Source organism: Corythoichthys intestinalis, chromosome 16 (assembly GCF_030265065.1).
Source record: "Corythoichthys intestinalis isolate RoL2023-P3 chromosome 16, ASM3026506v1, whole genome shotgun sequence".
In the NCBI taxonomy this organism is placed as follows: domain Eukaryota; kingdom Metazoa; phylum Chordata; class Actinopteri; order Syngnathiformes; family Syngnathidae; genus Corythoichthys; species Corythoichthys intestinalis.
This window is the reverse complement of record NC_080410.1, coordinates 26413546-26428346: the sequence shown is the minus strand read 5'-3', so window position 1 is coordinate 26428346 and position 14801 is coordinate 26413546. Positions and strand designations below refer to the sequence as shown.

At 40.0% G+C, this 14801-nt stretch overlaps 2 protein-coding genes across 2 annotated transcripts in view; both read left to right on the top strand.

Moving 5' to 3' along the window:
* The first annotated feature begins 86 nt into the window (after positions 1–86).
* On the top strand, positions 87–8447 carry LOC130904613 (cytochrome b-c1 complex subunit 2, mitochondrial). The gene is made up of 14 exons (XM_057817499.1): positions 87–407; positions 985–1086; positions 1160–1309; positions 1438–1502; positions 1576–1632; positions 1698–1822; positions 3329–3426; positions 5406–5463; positions 5546–5641; positions 5743–5942; positions 6598–6678; positions 6765–6841; positions 7766–7919; positions 8016–8447. Exons 1-14 carry the CDS (start codon positions 375–377, stop codon positions 8097–8099), a joined length of 1380 nt encoding a protein of 459 aa, XP_057673482.1. The 5' UTR covers positions 87–374; the 3' UTR covers positions 8100–8447.
* Positions 8448–9176: 729 nt separating this feature from the next.
* mosmoa (modulator of smoothened a) overlaps positions 9177–14801 on the top strand; it is a 36890-nt gene continuing 31265 nt past the window's right edge. The window contains exon 1 of the mRNA XM_057861658.1: positions 9177–10128. Within this exon, the coding sequence (XP_057717641.1) occupies positions 10023–10128 (106 nt within the window). The 5' untranslated portion in view covers positions 9177–10022. The remainder of the gene's footprint in view (positions 10129–14801) is intronic.

Here is a 14801-nt window from a genome sequence, read left to right as displayed (position 1 = left end):
CATGTCGGTAAATTTAATTAAAAATGACTTTTTTTAATTGCTCTTTGAAAAATAGATCTATTTTGATTTTCTTGTTTAAAAATGTGTAAACCACAACAATATAGTGTTGAAATTCTGTTTTGTCTGGTGCGCAAAACTCTCCAACCTGGATATGCAACAAAAAATATTAACGTTTATTTGGGCTGATCAAAAGCAGAAAAAGCTTGCCTGAATGATTACGCCGGCTAATCAACCTTTGGTCATCTAGCCCTATGTATTTGCTATCTATATACCAACGTCGTGTCTGAGCTGGACGGCCGTAGAGGATTGTGGGAACTGACGTCACCTGTCCGCCATATTTGTTGTACCCTGGCTGGCTGGAGGTGTTTGAAGTCATGAGAGGAATTCGCTCTTTAAACAATATCTCTGTGAGTGATGTTTCCCTCTCAACGTTGATACATCATTCCTGTTAAATCTGACTTTAATTTCTGTTAATTTACAAATAAATAAACGTGACCTTACGTTTTGTTAGTAGTTAGCCCACCGGCTAGTTAGCCCGCCAGGAAGCTGATGAATGCGGAGTTTTTGTAAAGTGTATGTTTATGTATGAAATAAATTATTCGTTGGCGTCCAGTTCAAATTCAATTTTGTCATTATCTGTCCGTGACACATAATATCAGTGATTTTTTACGACATTTCAGGTTGACGCCACCTGAAGGTCACACTACCTTTATTGAACAGTTTTCCACACCATCAAATATATATGTCGCAAAAAGCAGATGTACAGAAATGATAATAGAAACACTGTCTAATCGTACCTTCTGCTATCCGGGAAGAGCATATAATTGTTCTGCCTCTCACTACATGTCACTGGTGAAAATCTCAACTATTTTGCATTTTGTCACCTCATATGTCACCATGATTTGGATTTCGTAGCAATAATGAACTGATGACAACATGTTTTTGTCAATTACAGTTGTATATTTTCTTTGGTCACTCATTCAGAAGCGGTGCTATGCTGCTGCCAGGCCAAATGAAGCACTGACCGAGGCCTATGCAGGACAAAAGTCGCTTGCCGTCTCACTTCCCGCTCCTCAAGATGTCCAGGTGCGTATGCTTTACTTAACATTTGATTTAATCTTCCTGGCCTTCATCGAGTGCAACACATTTTTTGTATTAGGTATCCAAACTCCCAAACGGTTTGGTGATCGCCTCCTTGGACAACTATACCCCGTTGTCCAGCGTGGGTGTGTTTGTGAAAGCTGGGAGTCGTTATGAGACTGTGGAGAACCAGGGTGTAGCTCATGTGCTGCGACTGGCTGCGAATCTGGTAACTTCTCATCCGTTTACCTTGTTATATCATTTTTGTATTCTTGCTTAGAAACTTGACAATAACAGCAAGTAAAAATGAGGTAAAAAAAACAACTTTTAAATGTTTAGTTCCTTTTTATGTTGCAGACTACTAAAGGCGTTTCTGCCTTCAAGCTCTGCCGTGGTGTCGAAGCACTTGGCGCCAGCCTCAGGTCAGTGCCTCTCATGCTCTCCAATTACTTCCCTGACAAGCATATACGTAATGCCAGTTGTGTTGATCTGCAGTGCTTCTTTATCAAGAGAAACCATGGTCTACACTGCAGAATGCTTTAGAGATGGCCTGTAAGTATGAAAGCTTTTAAGTTTGATGAAGTGGCCTATGCTGACACGTTTTTGTGTGTGATCAGAGATAATATTTTGGAGTACTTGGTCAATGTGACCACGGCGCAGGAGTTCCAGCCTTGGGAAGTGAATGACCTAACACCCAGGGTGAATACCGACAAGGCTCGGGCAAAGCTGTCTCCTCGAATAGGTCTGTACTAGGGCTACAGCTATTTTATATTTAGGTAGTCGATTAATCTATCAACTAGTTAGTTTGAAAAATGGAGTAATCGGATTAGGAACATTTAATACATTGCAGAATAAATTTTAGGAGATGTAAAACAAGTGCTTGCCAAGATTGCGCTTTCAAAAGAGCATTAAATGCGGATAAGAAATACATTTCCCAAGTGTTCCCCACTATGGAGAATTGCACTATTATTTAAAAATAAAATACGTGAGCTTAGCCTCCAACGGTATGAATAAAATAAATGAGGATCTGTTATGAAAACGTTAACTTTTTTTACAATGCTCTTAACCAGTAGTCTCCAAACTATTCCACATAGGGCCGCAGTTCGTGCAGGATTTTGTTCCAACAAAACAAGACGACACCTTTGCACCAATCTGGTATTTTACAAGTGTAATCAGTTGATTGCAGTCAGGTGCTACTTGTTTTAGCAGAAACCTCATTGGTTAAACTGTCGGTGCTCGATCAGTATAACAAAAACCAGGACCCACAGCGGCCCTTGAGGACCGGTTTGGAGACCCCTGCTCTCAACAAATCAGTCAAACTAACATTACCACAAAAAACAGCTAAATATACCTATAAACTAAATTACGAATGCATAAAAAAAACATTAACTCAAACAAAAACTTACCTTATGTTGTTCCTAACAGGGAGCAGCTGGATTCAGCCATGTTAAATGAGTTATGTCATATTCACAGTTGCCACTAGAGAGCAGTGTGTCAACCAAAATCAGTAAAACTAACTACAAACACTTTAAAAACAAACCATTACAATGCCACTCTAGCAGCAAGATTTGAATCGAAGCTTTTTTCTAATAGAATTACTCCAGTTAATTGATTAATCGTTGAAGCACTAGTCTGTACTGACCTACCTTTCCAATCAGATTTTTAAAAAGATCTCTAAAAGACTGGAAGTGGGCACATTTGATTTGAAAACTTTATTGGGCACAAATTGTACTGTAAATGACCATAAGTAGCACTGTGAACATTTATTCGAATTTTCAAAACACAAAACAGCCATAAAAGCTGCACCTGACGAAAAGCCAGAGGAATCCACTTTTTAATATGATATATTTAATTAGGAAGAGAAAGATTTGATCGAGCAAAAATCTCTTTAATAAACAAATTACATCAACACACTGAGTTGCCTCGATTCATATGCTGAGTCTTTGTCATTCATATGCAGCTGCCCGCCAGGTAACAAGTTCCACATGTGTGTTCACAGTCAGTCTGAAGCCACAAAAGCACAAAATGAATGAAAGAAGGAAGCACCATGCTAGTTAGCTATTAAAAATCATAAAGTAGACACAGCGTTCAAAGGGCGAACAAAAAGAAATGGAGCATTTTATAGTCCAAAAATGCATGATTAATGCATGAATAACATGATTTTTGACATGTTTTTTTGGTCATCTGAAAAGTAGTGCCTAATGCAGATTCTGACATGTGCCTTTTTGTTTTTTCTCCATCCATTCAGGTGTAATTGAGAAGTTGCATGAAGCGGCTTACAAAAACGCCCTGTCCAACTCATTGTACTGTCCAGACTTCATGGTCGGCAAGGTGTCTCCGCAGCAAGTATGGTTCTTCTTTGTGTTAATAGTAGAGATCGATTATTGCTGCCGATATTTGGAAATTTGACGTATATAGGTATTGGCCTTTTTTTAAACCCGACCGTCTGATAGGAAAAATCCATTTATAACTGGGTTATATATTTGTTATTCCCATGATTATTTTGTCCATTAGGCGGACCTGTTTTTATTTTGGTGGTCATTGGGGCTTAACGATATTGGGGGGGGGGGGGGGGGGGGAACTTACATTGCGACTTAGTGGGGGTTTGCAATATATTGCGATATGTATTGCAATATTAAAACTTGAAGAATTTTCACCAGATGACTTGAATAGCTTTGTTTGGGAAGACTTTGGTTGACTCACCATGACCACATTGTATTCATATAATACAGTTTAGTCCAGGCTAAGGGGATTAATTTGTGAATTATGAAGATTGATGTACATCAAAGGGATCCAGGAGACCATGTCTCTGCCCACTTGCTGCTTTTGCGAAGCAAAACAAAAGTTAACGTGTTGAAAACCAAAACAAAACAAAACAAAAAAATCGCACGCTCTGCGATAGGGCACATATCGCGATGGCGATGTTCAAACGATATAATGTGCAACTTTAGAAGAGATGTTTCTGAGTCTAGGAAATTCAGGCACTTCTGGAGCTATTATTTTCTATTTGTGAGATTCAATAAATTTTAATCAAGTTCAGTGTTTGCAATATTCAATTTTTACACCAGTTTTTACACTTTTACTGCAAATTAATATTTGCTCCAAAAATCTGTTATCGGCCCCTCTAACTACTTATAATCTGTATCGGTCCTGAAAAACCTATAGACCCTACCCACCGATGTCACAAAATCACGTGATCGCTGTATTGTTCCGCCCCCTTGTCCGTCATTTTGTGTCTGTATTATCAATGGTCTCAATTGATCGAGCAATTTATAATGCATTTCATGGAAGACCCGGTGCTTTCGGATGCCGTAAACTCATTTGATGCGTTGCATAAAAGGCGTTATGTGGAAAAGCTTCAGTTTATCCATTCGCCAGATCCATATTTGATGCCTAAATCGATGTTTTTCGACCCGCCTTCTCCGCCGTATTTGCCTGACATCTTCTAGCTACCCTGATATGTACAACTATCTTGTCCACACAAAATCAGCCTATTCTCATGAAAGTTTGAAAAACTTTAAGAGCTTGGAGGCTTATAAATACTTCGTTGCTGGTTGGGTGAAACAGGTCCTCGTCCACGAAAATTCGGCAGGAATCTATCTTGTGCTTGGAAAGGTGAGTTACGAAATTTTCAATTCAAAATCTTTTGTTCTTGCTAACATCCACTGTCAAGTCTAATGTATTTCATGTCATTTGTCAATGGAGCTAGGGCTTTTAGTGTTTATATGGTTTAGCGATAGCACTCTCACTACATACATACGCGTATGTTGTCGGCGATTAGCCTAGCAATGATCTTAATTGTGGTTGTCAGCCCAAAACCCTCTAAATATATATTAAATGCATCTTACCAGATATAAAATGACTACTACATAATCTGTGGTAATCGTTTGGAGCCCAGTTTTCTCGTCGAATTGCAGCAGCACATCTCGCTCTCTCCTCTCCGGGTCTCTCGGAATCCGGTAGAACTTCAAGTCTCTCCGTCTATCTTCTCTGTTATTGCAACCGACCGCAACACACGCCTTCACCATTTTGATTATTAATGTTAAGGAGCAGAAAAACACGCCGTAAATAGGAGGAATGTACGTAGCCGTAACAGGTAAACACGATGTGTTGACGGACAATTGGGCGGCACCAGTCAGGAGGGCGAAGTTGTGACGTCACGTGGGTAGGGTCTATATCGGTCGATCTCTAGTTCATAGTAATAATATGGTTTGTGGATCCATTTTTTGGGATTCTGTATTCACAGTTCTTAACTTGTAAATGTCAAGTCATAATTAGAGTAAAGTGAAGGCTTGCTTACTTTTTATGTTGTCTTCAACATGTAGCTGCACTCATTTGTGGAGGACCATTTCACTACCAGCAGGATGGCGGTTGTTGGCCTGGGTAAGTTTTTGTTTTTATTGATACGTTTGAGTTTTTTTTCCCTTGACGTTTCTTATCCTGCTTCCAATCTGGTTGCTTTCAGGTGTAAAACACTCTGACCTGAAGGAGCTGGGTGAGAGGTTCCTCAGCGTGCGCGGTGGGGCTGGAGCTCCGCAAATAAAAGTGTCTTACCGTGGGGGTAAGCTAAGTGCTACTTAACTCATGGGCAAAATGGATTTGGACATGTGATACTGTCATTGGCAATGAAACAGGATCACTCACTTGTTTCATTCCTTGTAGGTGAGCTCCGTGTTCAGAACAAAAACGACCTGGTTCATGCGATGGTCGTCAGCGAAGGCGCCGTGGCAGGCAGCGCGGAGGCCAACTCTTATGTCGTGCTGCAAAGGATCCTGGGAGCCGGGCCACATGTTAAGCGGGGCTCCAATATCACCAGCAAACTCGGCCAAGGTGTTGCCAAGGCGACCACGCAGGTTTTTGATGTAAGAAAACCCTTCACTTGTTTAGTTGACGGCGCAATGATCAGTCAATATACCGTATTGGCCCAAATATAAGACGATGTTTTTTTGCATTGAAATAAGACAAAAAAATTAGGAGTCGTCTTATATTCGGGGTGTAGACATTATACCCATTCACGACGCTAGATAGCGCCAGATATCATTGAAGTGAATGCTGAACTTGAGGAGTAATGTTCTGTCATGACAGATTTCAGCTACTCTCAAGTTTAACCAGTTTGCATTATTTCATTGCAATGTTTTTCCTTATTCAGATTTGTTTCAAGATTACACTTAGTTAGACCTCACTTTGATGCTTAATGCAGTTATTGCAATTTTGTTGTTTTATCACAAAAGATTGGTTTATTTACATTTCTAAAACCAGAAGCCATTCATTTATGAATGTGATTGCACTTTAGTTTACATATTTAAACGTTCAGATATTAAGATTGGAATGAGGCAAAATAAAATGCTTTTTCTCTCAAATATATTGTTATAATCATTTGTTTCAGATGTACCGGTACTCTAATTGGTGTTCAAAAAGTCTTTTTTTTTTAAACTTTGGTCTTTAAAAAGAGTCTTATAATCAGGGCCGTCTTATTTTCGGGCCAATACGATTATGCCATCTTTGATTTTCTTTCAGGTTTCAGCTTTTAATGCGTTCTACGCCGACTCTGGTTTGTTTGGCGTTTACACCATCTCGCAAGCTAACACAGCTGGGGACGTGAGTATGCACACGCACACACACAATGTCTGGCAAATTTAAGCCTGCAGATCACCAAACAGCCTTTTTGTCACAACCTTACGCAGGTGATCCGAGCATCCATCGCTCAAGTGGGCGCCATAGCCCAGGGCGCCGTGACTGCAGATGACATCGCCAGAGCAAAGTGAGTTTGGTGCAAGATTTTGTGGCTAGGAGCTTCTGTACATGTTGCAACGACTATAAAAATGCACGATTTGGACTATATTATGTTTTCAACATATGGATAAGGTCAATTTTCAGATTATGGTTCGGTGTAGTTGGGATCATCCTGCCACTCAAGAAATGTTTTAGACTATATTAATCCATACCAGCATTCCCCCAAATTTTTAAACAGGAATATGATCATTCTACAGTTTTGAACTTAAAACCAAACATTCATGGTAAATAATTGAATTGCATGTGCGTACTAAAAATACAGTTAGCCACTTGGGGGCAGTATTACACATAAAAACATACTACACAGATTTAACGATGGAGACGTGTCAACTAAGCTGCAATATTTATAAATATTTTTTAAAGTATATAGGATTTGAATATCGTCATGACGTACTTAACCACGCGTCAAATATTTTCTTCATACCCAAGAAAAAAATTGGCCGTGCTCGTTATGGCTTTCATACGTCAACATAGTACTGTATTAGTTTTCTCTTAACAAGATACTAATAAATGAGTGGCTTTCTTTTTATTTTCTTATATTTATCTTTGTTGTTTTTTTAAACTGTTTTGCACAGCTAAAAAATGGGCTACGCTTACAAAATAAAGAGAATTGTATATTTCTTCAATATAAATGGAAAAAATACAATAAAAACATAAAAAAATAAGGGAATACTGTATTTTCAATTAAGAAAAAAAGATTGGTACAATTTCTAGGTGAACAATGTGTCGAAATGATTATTTGACTGTCAAAATATCAGTGAATCAATTTGCTAATCGATGAGTTGTTCTGTAGTAGTTCCAGGTGGGCCACATAACTCATTTGTAGGGGGATTGCCCCCAATGACAGTGACAATGTAAAGACATTAAATGGCAAGATGTAATTTCTGTGCAGGACTCAAGCCAAAGCGGATTATCTGATGTCGATTGAAAGCTCAAGCGGCCTGATGGCGGAGATGGGTGCACAGGCTCTGGCGGCCGGAGCGTATCAGGCACCCGAGACGATTCTCCAGGCCATCGAAGCCGTCACCCAGGACGATGTGGTCAAAGTGAGTCACTTTTAAATCAAAAGAAGAAAGGAAGGTGTGGATCAATGGTATATATTAATATGAATGTTTCAATCCACTTCAAATGTCCTTTTCCAGGCTGCAAGAAAATTTGTGGACGGCAAGAAAACCATGGCAGCTAGCGGACATCTGATCAGTACTCCTTTTGTGGACGAGTTATGAAAAGCATTCATTTTTACAAAATTAAACGGCCCTACCCGTCCAATCTATTTCAACTGGAAGTTAAAATGGATTGGACATTTATCGCTGTCAATGGCAACGATTAAGTAAAGCAACAAGGACTTGATGGTCACAGCTTCCTGCGGCGATATCACCAGTCATATACAGTCTTGAGGGAGGGCTGCCCACTTGATCGCAATGTTGCTTCAATGTTCGTTTTTGTGAAAAGCTCTGTAAATTAAATATTATGACACTTAACCAAGCAGTGTTTTATCTTTTGACTCAATGTGACTCATTCATCAACCACTGTGGGGAGCCAAATGCCTTTGACTTCCATTGAGAGTTGAATCGTGGTAAGATATTTTTTTCCCCCAGAGAGGGGCAAATTCATTGGAGTGCATAATTAAATGCAGTTTTGGTTGACAATGATTCTGTGTGACAGAAAATTTTCCAATGTGCACCAGCATACATTATAAAATAATGAGCTAAAGGTATACTGCTTACACTATTGTTAGTATTATTATTTATATATTTTTGAAATTTAGGGAGTTTGACTTTTGGTGGTTGAAGGCTTAAATGAGGTAAAAGTGTGTATAATAATGTGAATTTTGGTGGTTGAAGGCTTAAATGAGGTAAAAGTGTGTATAATAATGTAAATTTAAAACGTCATTTTATTACATTTATAACGCAATCCTAAATTGCTGTTTAAAACATTTCGATAGAAAAACTGGTTACATTAGAAAGTGCATATTTATAATCTAATCAAAAGAATGTTTATTTCTGAACTAGCATATTTTACAAATATTTTTCTATAATTTACAACGATTAAGATTCTTGAATAATTGTTCAGCGAACAAAAACAATGCTCGCTAACAAATTTGTTTTAAATAATTCCATAAATAGAACAAGACTGAAATCTTGTGTGCACCCCCACATATTGACTTTTGAGCGCTTTGGAAAATGGGGAAAAAAAATACAACTCTCTTAAATTCCAGAGACGGGGCAGCTCAGGACAAGCCCCCAGTCTCATTTGGTGGCGGAGGGGGTATCGCGAGAGTCGTGAAGCCCCCCTGTCGGGCGAGAACACCGCGGGGCAGTGTGTGGAGTGGACCAAGTGGGTGTTCATGTTCGGCCTGATGTCATGAGGCGGAACGGGAGGCACGGCTAGCGGCGGGTGGTTCGCGCAATAACAACTGCGGTGCCATTTTGCTGCTCACCTTCGGACCTTTAACGGCGCATCGTGGACTGAAATACGGCCGTGTCCCCGTTGTCTTCCCTCCTCCACCACCACCACCGGTCCGCGGAAGAAGAACAAGGAGCGGGGAGGAAGGAGTGAGGCTGCTCGGCTAACAAACTGAGGAAGAACCGGGGGGGACGCCACGGTGATGAGCGCTCGTTTTACACAGTGATTTCAGCTTTTTTTTTTTAAAAAAAACAACTAAGTCAAAACCCACTGAAACTATTGCTTCGCGTCTTCCGATTGAAATGCTCGCCCAGTCGGGGTTTCGGCTGTCGAGAAGCCGACGGGCCGCAGCGCAGCTCACGGAGCCCGAGTCTGGGAAGTAGCTAGCCGCCTGCTAGTCGCAGCTGCGCCCGATGCTTCCGAACGCATCCGCGGGATGACGCGAGCGCTTCATCCGCCAGCTATTGTTTGAAGAGCAGGGCGTTTGAGATGTGATGCTTTGGCGTTAAGGAAGGGAGATAAAACATTGTTGCAAAAATGCACAGTGGAAACACAACAGCGGGGCTCCCGCTGAGGAGGTAGAGGGGGGCGAGGTTAGACTGACAACAGCCGGCCCAGCGTCTCTCTTCCCGGGGTCAGATTTTGGACATCGACCGCTACCTTTCTCCCCTGCTTAATCCCTGCCTCCCTCCCCGCCACCATCACCCTCGTCATTGACAGGCTCGTTTGATGAAGGAGAAAACATGGACAAGCTGACCATCATTTCAGGGTGCCTGTTTCTGGCGGCGGATATCTTTGCGATTGCCAGCATTGCCAACCCGGACTGGATCAACACTGGCGAGTCAGCAGGTAAATGGAGCTGCAGTTCCTGCTTGTCTTGTAGCTGGATTTCCGCTCGCAGCAGGTGCATTTATCACCAGGGTTAAGAGTTTAGTCACTACACATAAATGTTTTTTTTTTCCCATTTATGTGCAATTTGATGCTTCTTAGAGTAGTTGCACTTGGAAAAAATAACTTCCACACTATCACCATTATTAGTTAACTTAATTGTTAACTTAATTGCACAACGATGAGCAAAAATGTTAAATATGGTATGACTACAAGCTGCTCTTCACTAATAGCCTGCCATTGATGGCGAGCCCCAAAAATACAGTGAAATGAAAAAGTACCAGAACCTTTTGGAATTTCTCACATTTCTGCATAAAATTACCATCAAATGTGATTTGATCTTTGTTAAAATCACACGGATGTAAAAACTGTCTGCTTTAAAACCAGCCAAACATTTATAGGTTTTTATATTTTAATGAGGATAGCATACAAACAATGACAGAAGGGGGAAAATAAGTGAACCCTCTATTAAAGAGCAATTGAAACCAATTTTGACCAAACAATTCAAGTCAGGTGTGTGCCCAGTCACTGATGAGTGGTTTAAAGCTGCCGTGCCCACTATAAAACACACACCTGGTAAGAATTGTCTTGATGAGAAGCATTGTCTGATGTGCATCATGGCTCAGTCAAAAGAGCTGTCTGAAGACCTGCGATTGTTGATTTGTATAAAGCTGGTAAAGGATACAAAACCATCTCTAAAAGTCTGGATGTTCATCAATCGACAGTCATGGAAGTTGTCTACAAATGGAGAGAGTTTGGCACTGTTGCTTCTCTCCCAAGGAGTGGCCGTTCACCAAAGATGACGCCAAGAGTTCAGCATAGAATACTCAGAGAGGTAAAAAAGAACTCTGGAGTGTCTGCTAAAGACTTACAGAAATCACTGACACAGTCCAATATCTCCGTGCACACATCAAATACATGTAAAACAATGGCCAAGAATGGTGTTCATGGGAGCACTTGGACACTCCACAGAACTTTCGGCAAAATATTTTGTTGACTGATGAAACCGAAGTTGAAATGTTTGGGAGTAACACACAACATCATGTGTGGAGGAAAAATGGAGCAGCTCACCAACATCTACACCTCATCCCCACCGTGAAGCATGGTGCAGGGAGCATCATGATTTGGGGTTGTTTTGCTACCTCAGGGCCTGGACAGCTTGTAATCATTAATGGAAGAATGAATTCAAAAGTTTATCAGGATGTTTTGCTGGAAAACCTGGAGCCATCTGTCAGACAGTTGAAGCTAAAAAGCGGATGGATGCTGCAACAAGACAATGATCCTCCTTCTGTCATTTTTTTGCGTTCTATCCTCATTAACATATGAAAACCTATACATTTTTGTGAGGTTTTAGTTAAAGAAGATGCTGTTTTTTCATCTGTGTGATTATGACAAAGATCAGCTAACATTTGATGGTGATTTTATGCAGAAATGTGAGAAATTCCAAAAGATTCAGATACTTTTAAATACCACTGTAGATTTGACACCCATCGTTATCATTGGCGGCCATGGAGTTAAAAATTAAGTGCAAATGTGTCCAGACTAAAAAAAGAAAAGGTCTCTGTCAACATGGCAACTATGTAAACTTGAAAATCTGCTTTTGTGTTTCCAGTTTATGATAGATCCAATTGTATTTATTTTAACAGTTAAATTGTAAATTTCCAACTATATGGGAACTAGAGGTGTGAATCACCAATTTTAAGACGATTTGGACAACAATATCCTTGGATATTTGCCACTATTATAGTGTCTACCACGATTCAATTTGATTGAAGGGCCTGTGACAGATTTAATATGTTATAGATATTAATATGATATTTAATATGATATGGATGTTACGTTAGTAACGTTGCCCCTAATGTAAATAAACAAAAACAAATACTACAAACCAATTTAGATTTTTGTCCTTGTCTAAAATACGACACTTGAGCAATACATCCAGATCATTGTATTGTTACACCCCTACAATATAACCATGTTGAACATATGGATATTTGCCAGTTGAGAATCCTGAATTGCCTTCTTGATAATGATTTTGTGCTGAAAATAATTGTTCAGGATCTGTAAAAGGTACAATTTCTGAGTCTGAATTTCAGGTCTGGTCACCTTCCTGATTTATGTAAGTCTCTAAATGGTCCAGGTGAGAAGAAATTCAGAATGGTTGATTGGCTGGCGACCTGTCCAGGGTGTGCCCAAATTTGTCTGAGATACTTTCCATCTCACACTTAGTCGGAATGCAATGGATTTCATGTTGACGTCCCTAAATGTATCGCTCAATGAATCTCTTATTTTGTGCATCCTTGCTGCTGCATTTGTTGTTTTGCCATGGAAAATGTATTCCAGCCAAAAGTTAATACGTTCAAGCGCCTGTCCTGGAAACATGTTGGTTCTGTTGATAGACAGCTGCGACTCTTTGTTCCCGCTGCAGGATGACAGCTTAGTAAGTGGGTCAGGGAGGGTTCATCGTCAACAAACACGCTTTCTGCAACGCATTAGTGCCATAGAATTAGCAATTTTGCACGTAATGAATTATGTGATGCGAGTTAATGATGATAGATAAAACCTGGCAGTCATGTTGTTTGCCTTTTTTGTCCCACAGCCAAACTTGACTACAAAGCAGTGTTATTACATTTGTGTCGTTCAACAGTGGGTGTTGAGTAGTGACCAACTTCTTCTGTGTGACGGATTGTCGCAGATGTCACTTCCCTATCGCTGTGCATAATGTGTTGCGCTTTGTGTTTTGGATGGTTGTGTAAAGATGAGTGCAGACAATTTTAACTCATTCACTTCCATTCATGGTGAAAGACGTTCCAATTTATCTGAATTGGGTTGGACTTTACAGCAATTTCACAGGGTGGATGAAAAAAATGTCTATTTTTGGTCGAGTGTTCATTGTCAAATTTCTCAATTTTTCCATCAAAAGTCAATGAAAAAGTAAAACGTCCTTGTGGATTTAATCTGTTCCAGGCTCACTGAACTGAACTGAAGCGAAGAAGTTGTAACGCACTGATGCACACAACCTGTTCTGTACTCATTTGCATACAGTAACACAATTTTAAGATCTGAAGTCTGGCACATGTTAGCATTTGACTTTTGTTTTTGTTTTTTATAATCATTTATATGAATTAATTGGTAAAATGAACTCATTCAGAGCAGTTTATTGGTCTATCAAGACTCACCGAATATTATGTTCCTTAATATTATCAGCAAGGAACTGACAAAAAGAAAGCCATCAGCCTTGAGAAAATAGTTCATGTCTAGATTTTTCTGTAACTTTAGGGTTTCAGCCACAACATAATTTACAGAATGCCAAGCAATGCAATACCGCCATCTACAGTACTGTGAAAAAGTATTTGAACCTTTTGGAATTTCTCACATTTCTGCATAAAATCGCCATCAAATATGATCTGATTTTTGTCAAAATCACACAGATGTAAAAGCAGTTTCTTCTTTAACTAAAAACCAAACATTTATAGGTTTTCATATTTTAATGAGGATAGCATGCAAACAATGACAGAAGGGGGGAAAAATAAGTATGTGAACCCCCTGCCTAAGGAGACTTAAAGAGCAATTGAATTTGAAACCAATTTGTACCAAAAAATTTAAGTCAGGTCTGTGCCCAATCACTTATGAGTGGTTAAAAGCTGTCGTGTCCACTATAAAACACACACCTGATAAGAATTGACTTGATGAGAAGCATTGTCCGATGTGCATCATAGCTCTGTCAAAAGAGCTGTCTGAAGGCCTGCAATCAGGGATTTTTGATTTGTATAAAGCTGGGAAAGGATACAAAACCATCTCTAAAAGTCTGGTTGTTCATCACTCGACAGTCAGAGGAGTTGTCTACAAATGGAGAGAGTTTGGCACTGTTGCATCTCTCCCAAAGAGTGGCCGTCCACTAAAGATGACGCCAAGAGTTCAGCACAGAATACTCAGAGAGGTAAAAAAGAAAGCTAGAGTGTCTGCTAAAGACCTACAGAAATCACTGGCACAGTCCAATATCTCTGTGCACACTGCACACATCAACTATATGTAAAACTATGGCCAAGAATGGTGTTCATGGGAGCACTTGGACACTCCACAGAAGTTTTGGAAAAATGTTTTGTGGACTGATGAAACCAAAGTTGAATTGTTTGTGAGTAACACACAACATCATGTGTGGAGGAAAAATGGAACACCTCACCAAAATCAACACCTCATCCCCACCATGAAGCATGGTGGTGGGAGCATCATGATTTGGGGCTGTTTTCCTGCCTCACTGGGCCTGGCAACTTGCAATCATTAATGGAGGAATGAATTCAAAAGTTTATCAGGATGTTTTGCTGGAAAACCTAAGGCCTTTTGTCAGACAGTTTGAGCTAAAAAGAGGATGGATGGTGCAACAAGACAATGATCCAAAACACAGCGGTAAATCAACTTCAGAATGGTTTCAGAAGAGCAAAATACACATTCTGGAGTGGCCAAGTCAAAGTCCAGACTTGAACCCCATTTAGATGCTGTGGCATTACCTAAAGACAGTGATTCATTCCAGACATCCCAGGAATCTGACTGAACTACAGCAGTTTTGTAGAGAACAATGGGCCAAGATGAGTCCTGATCGATGTGCCAGACTGATCTGCAGCTACAGGAAGTGT

Excerpts from the sequence above, each read along its gene's own strand:
- LOC130904613 (XM_057817499.1), top strand. The coding sequence starts at position 375 with ATGAGAGGAATTCGCTCTTTAAACAATATCTCT. Across the intron at positions 3,427-5,405 it reads GCAAGGTGTCTCCGCAGCAA|CTGCACTCATTTGTGGAGGA; the intron begins GTATGGTTCTTC and ends TTCAACATGTAG. Across the intron at positions 5,642-5,742 it reads AAAAGTGTCTTACCGTGGGG|GTGAGCTCCGTGTTCAGAAC; the intron begins GTAAGCTAAGTG and ends CATTCCTTGTAG.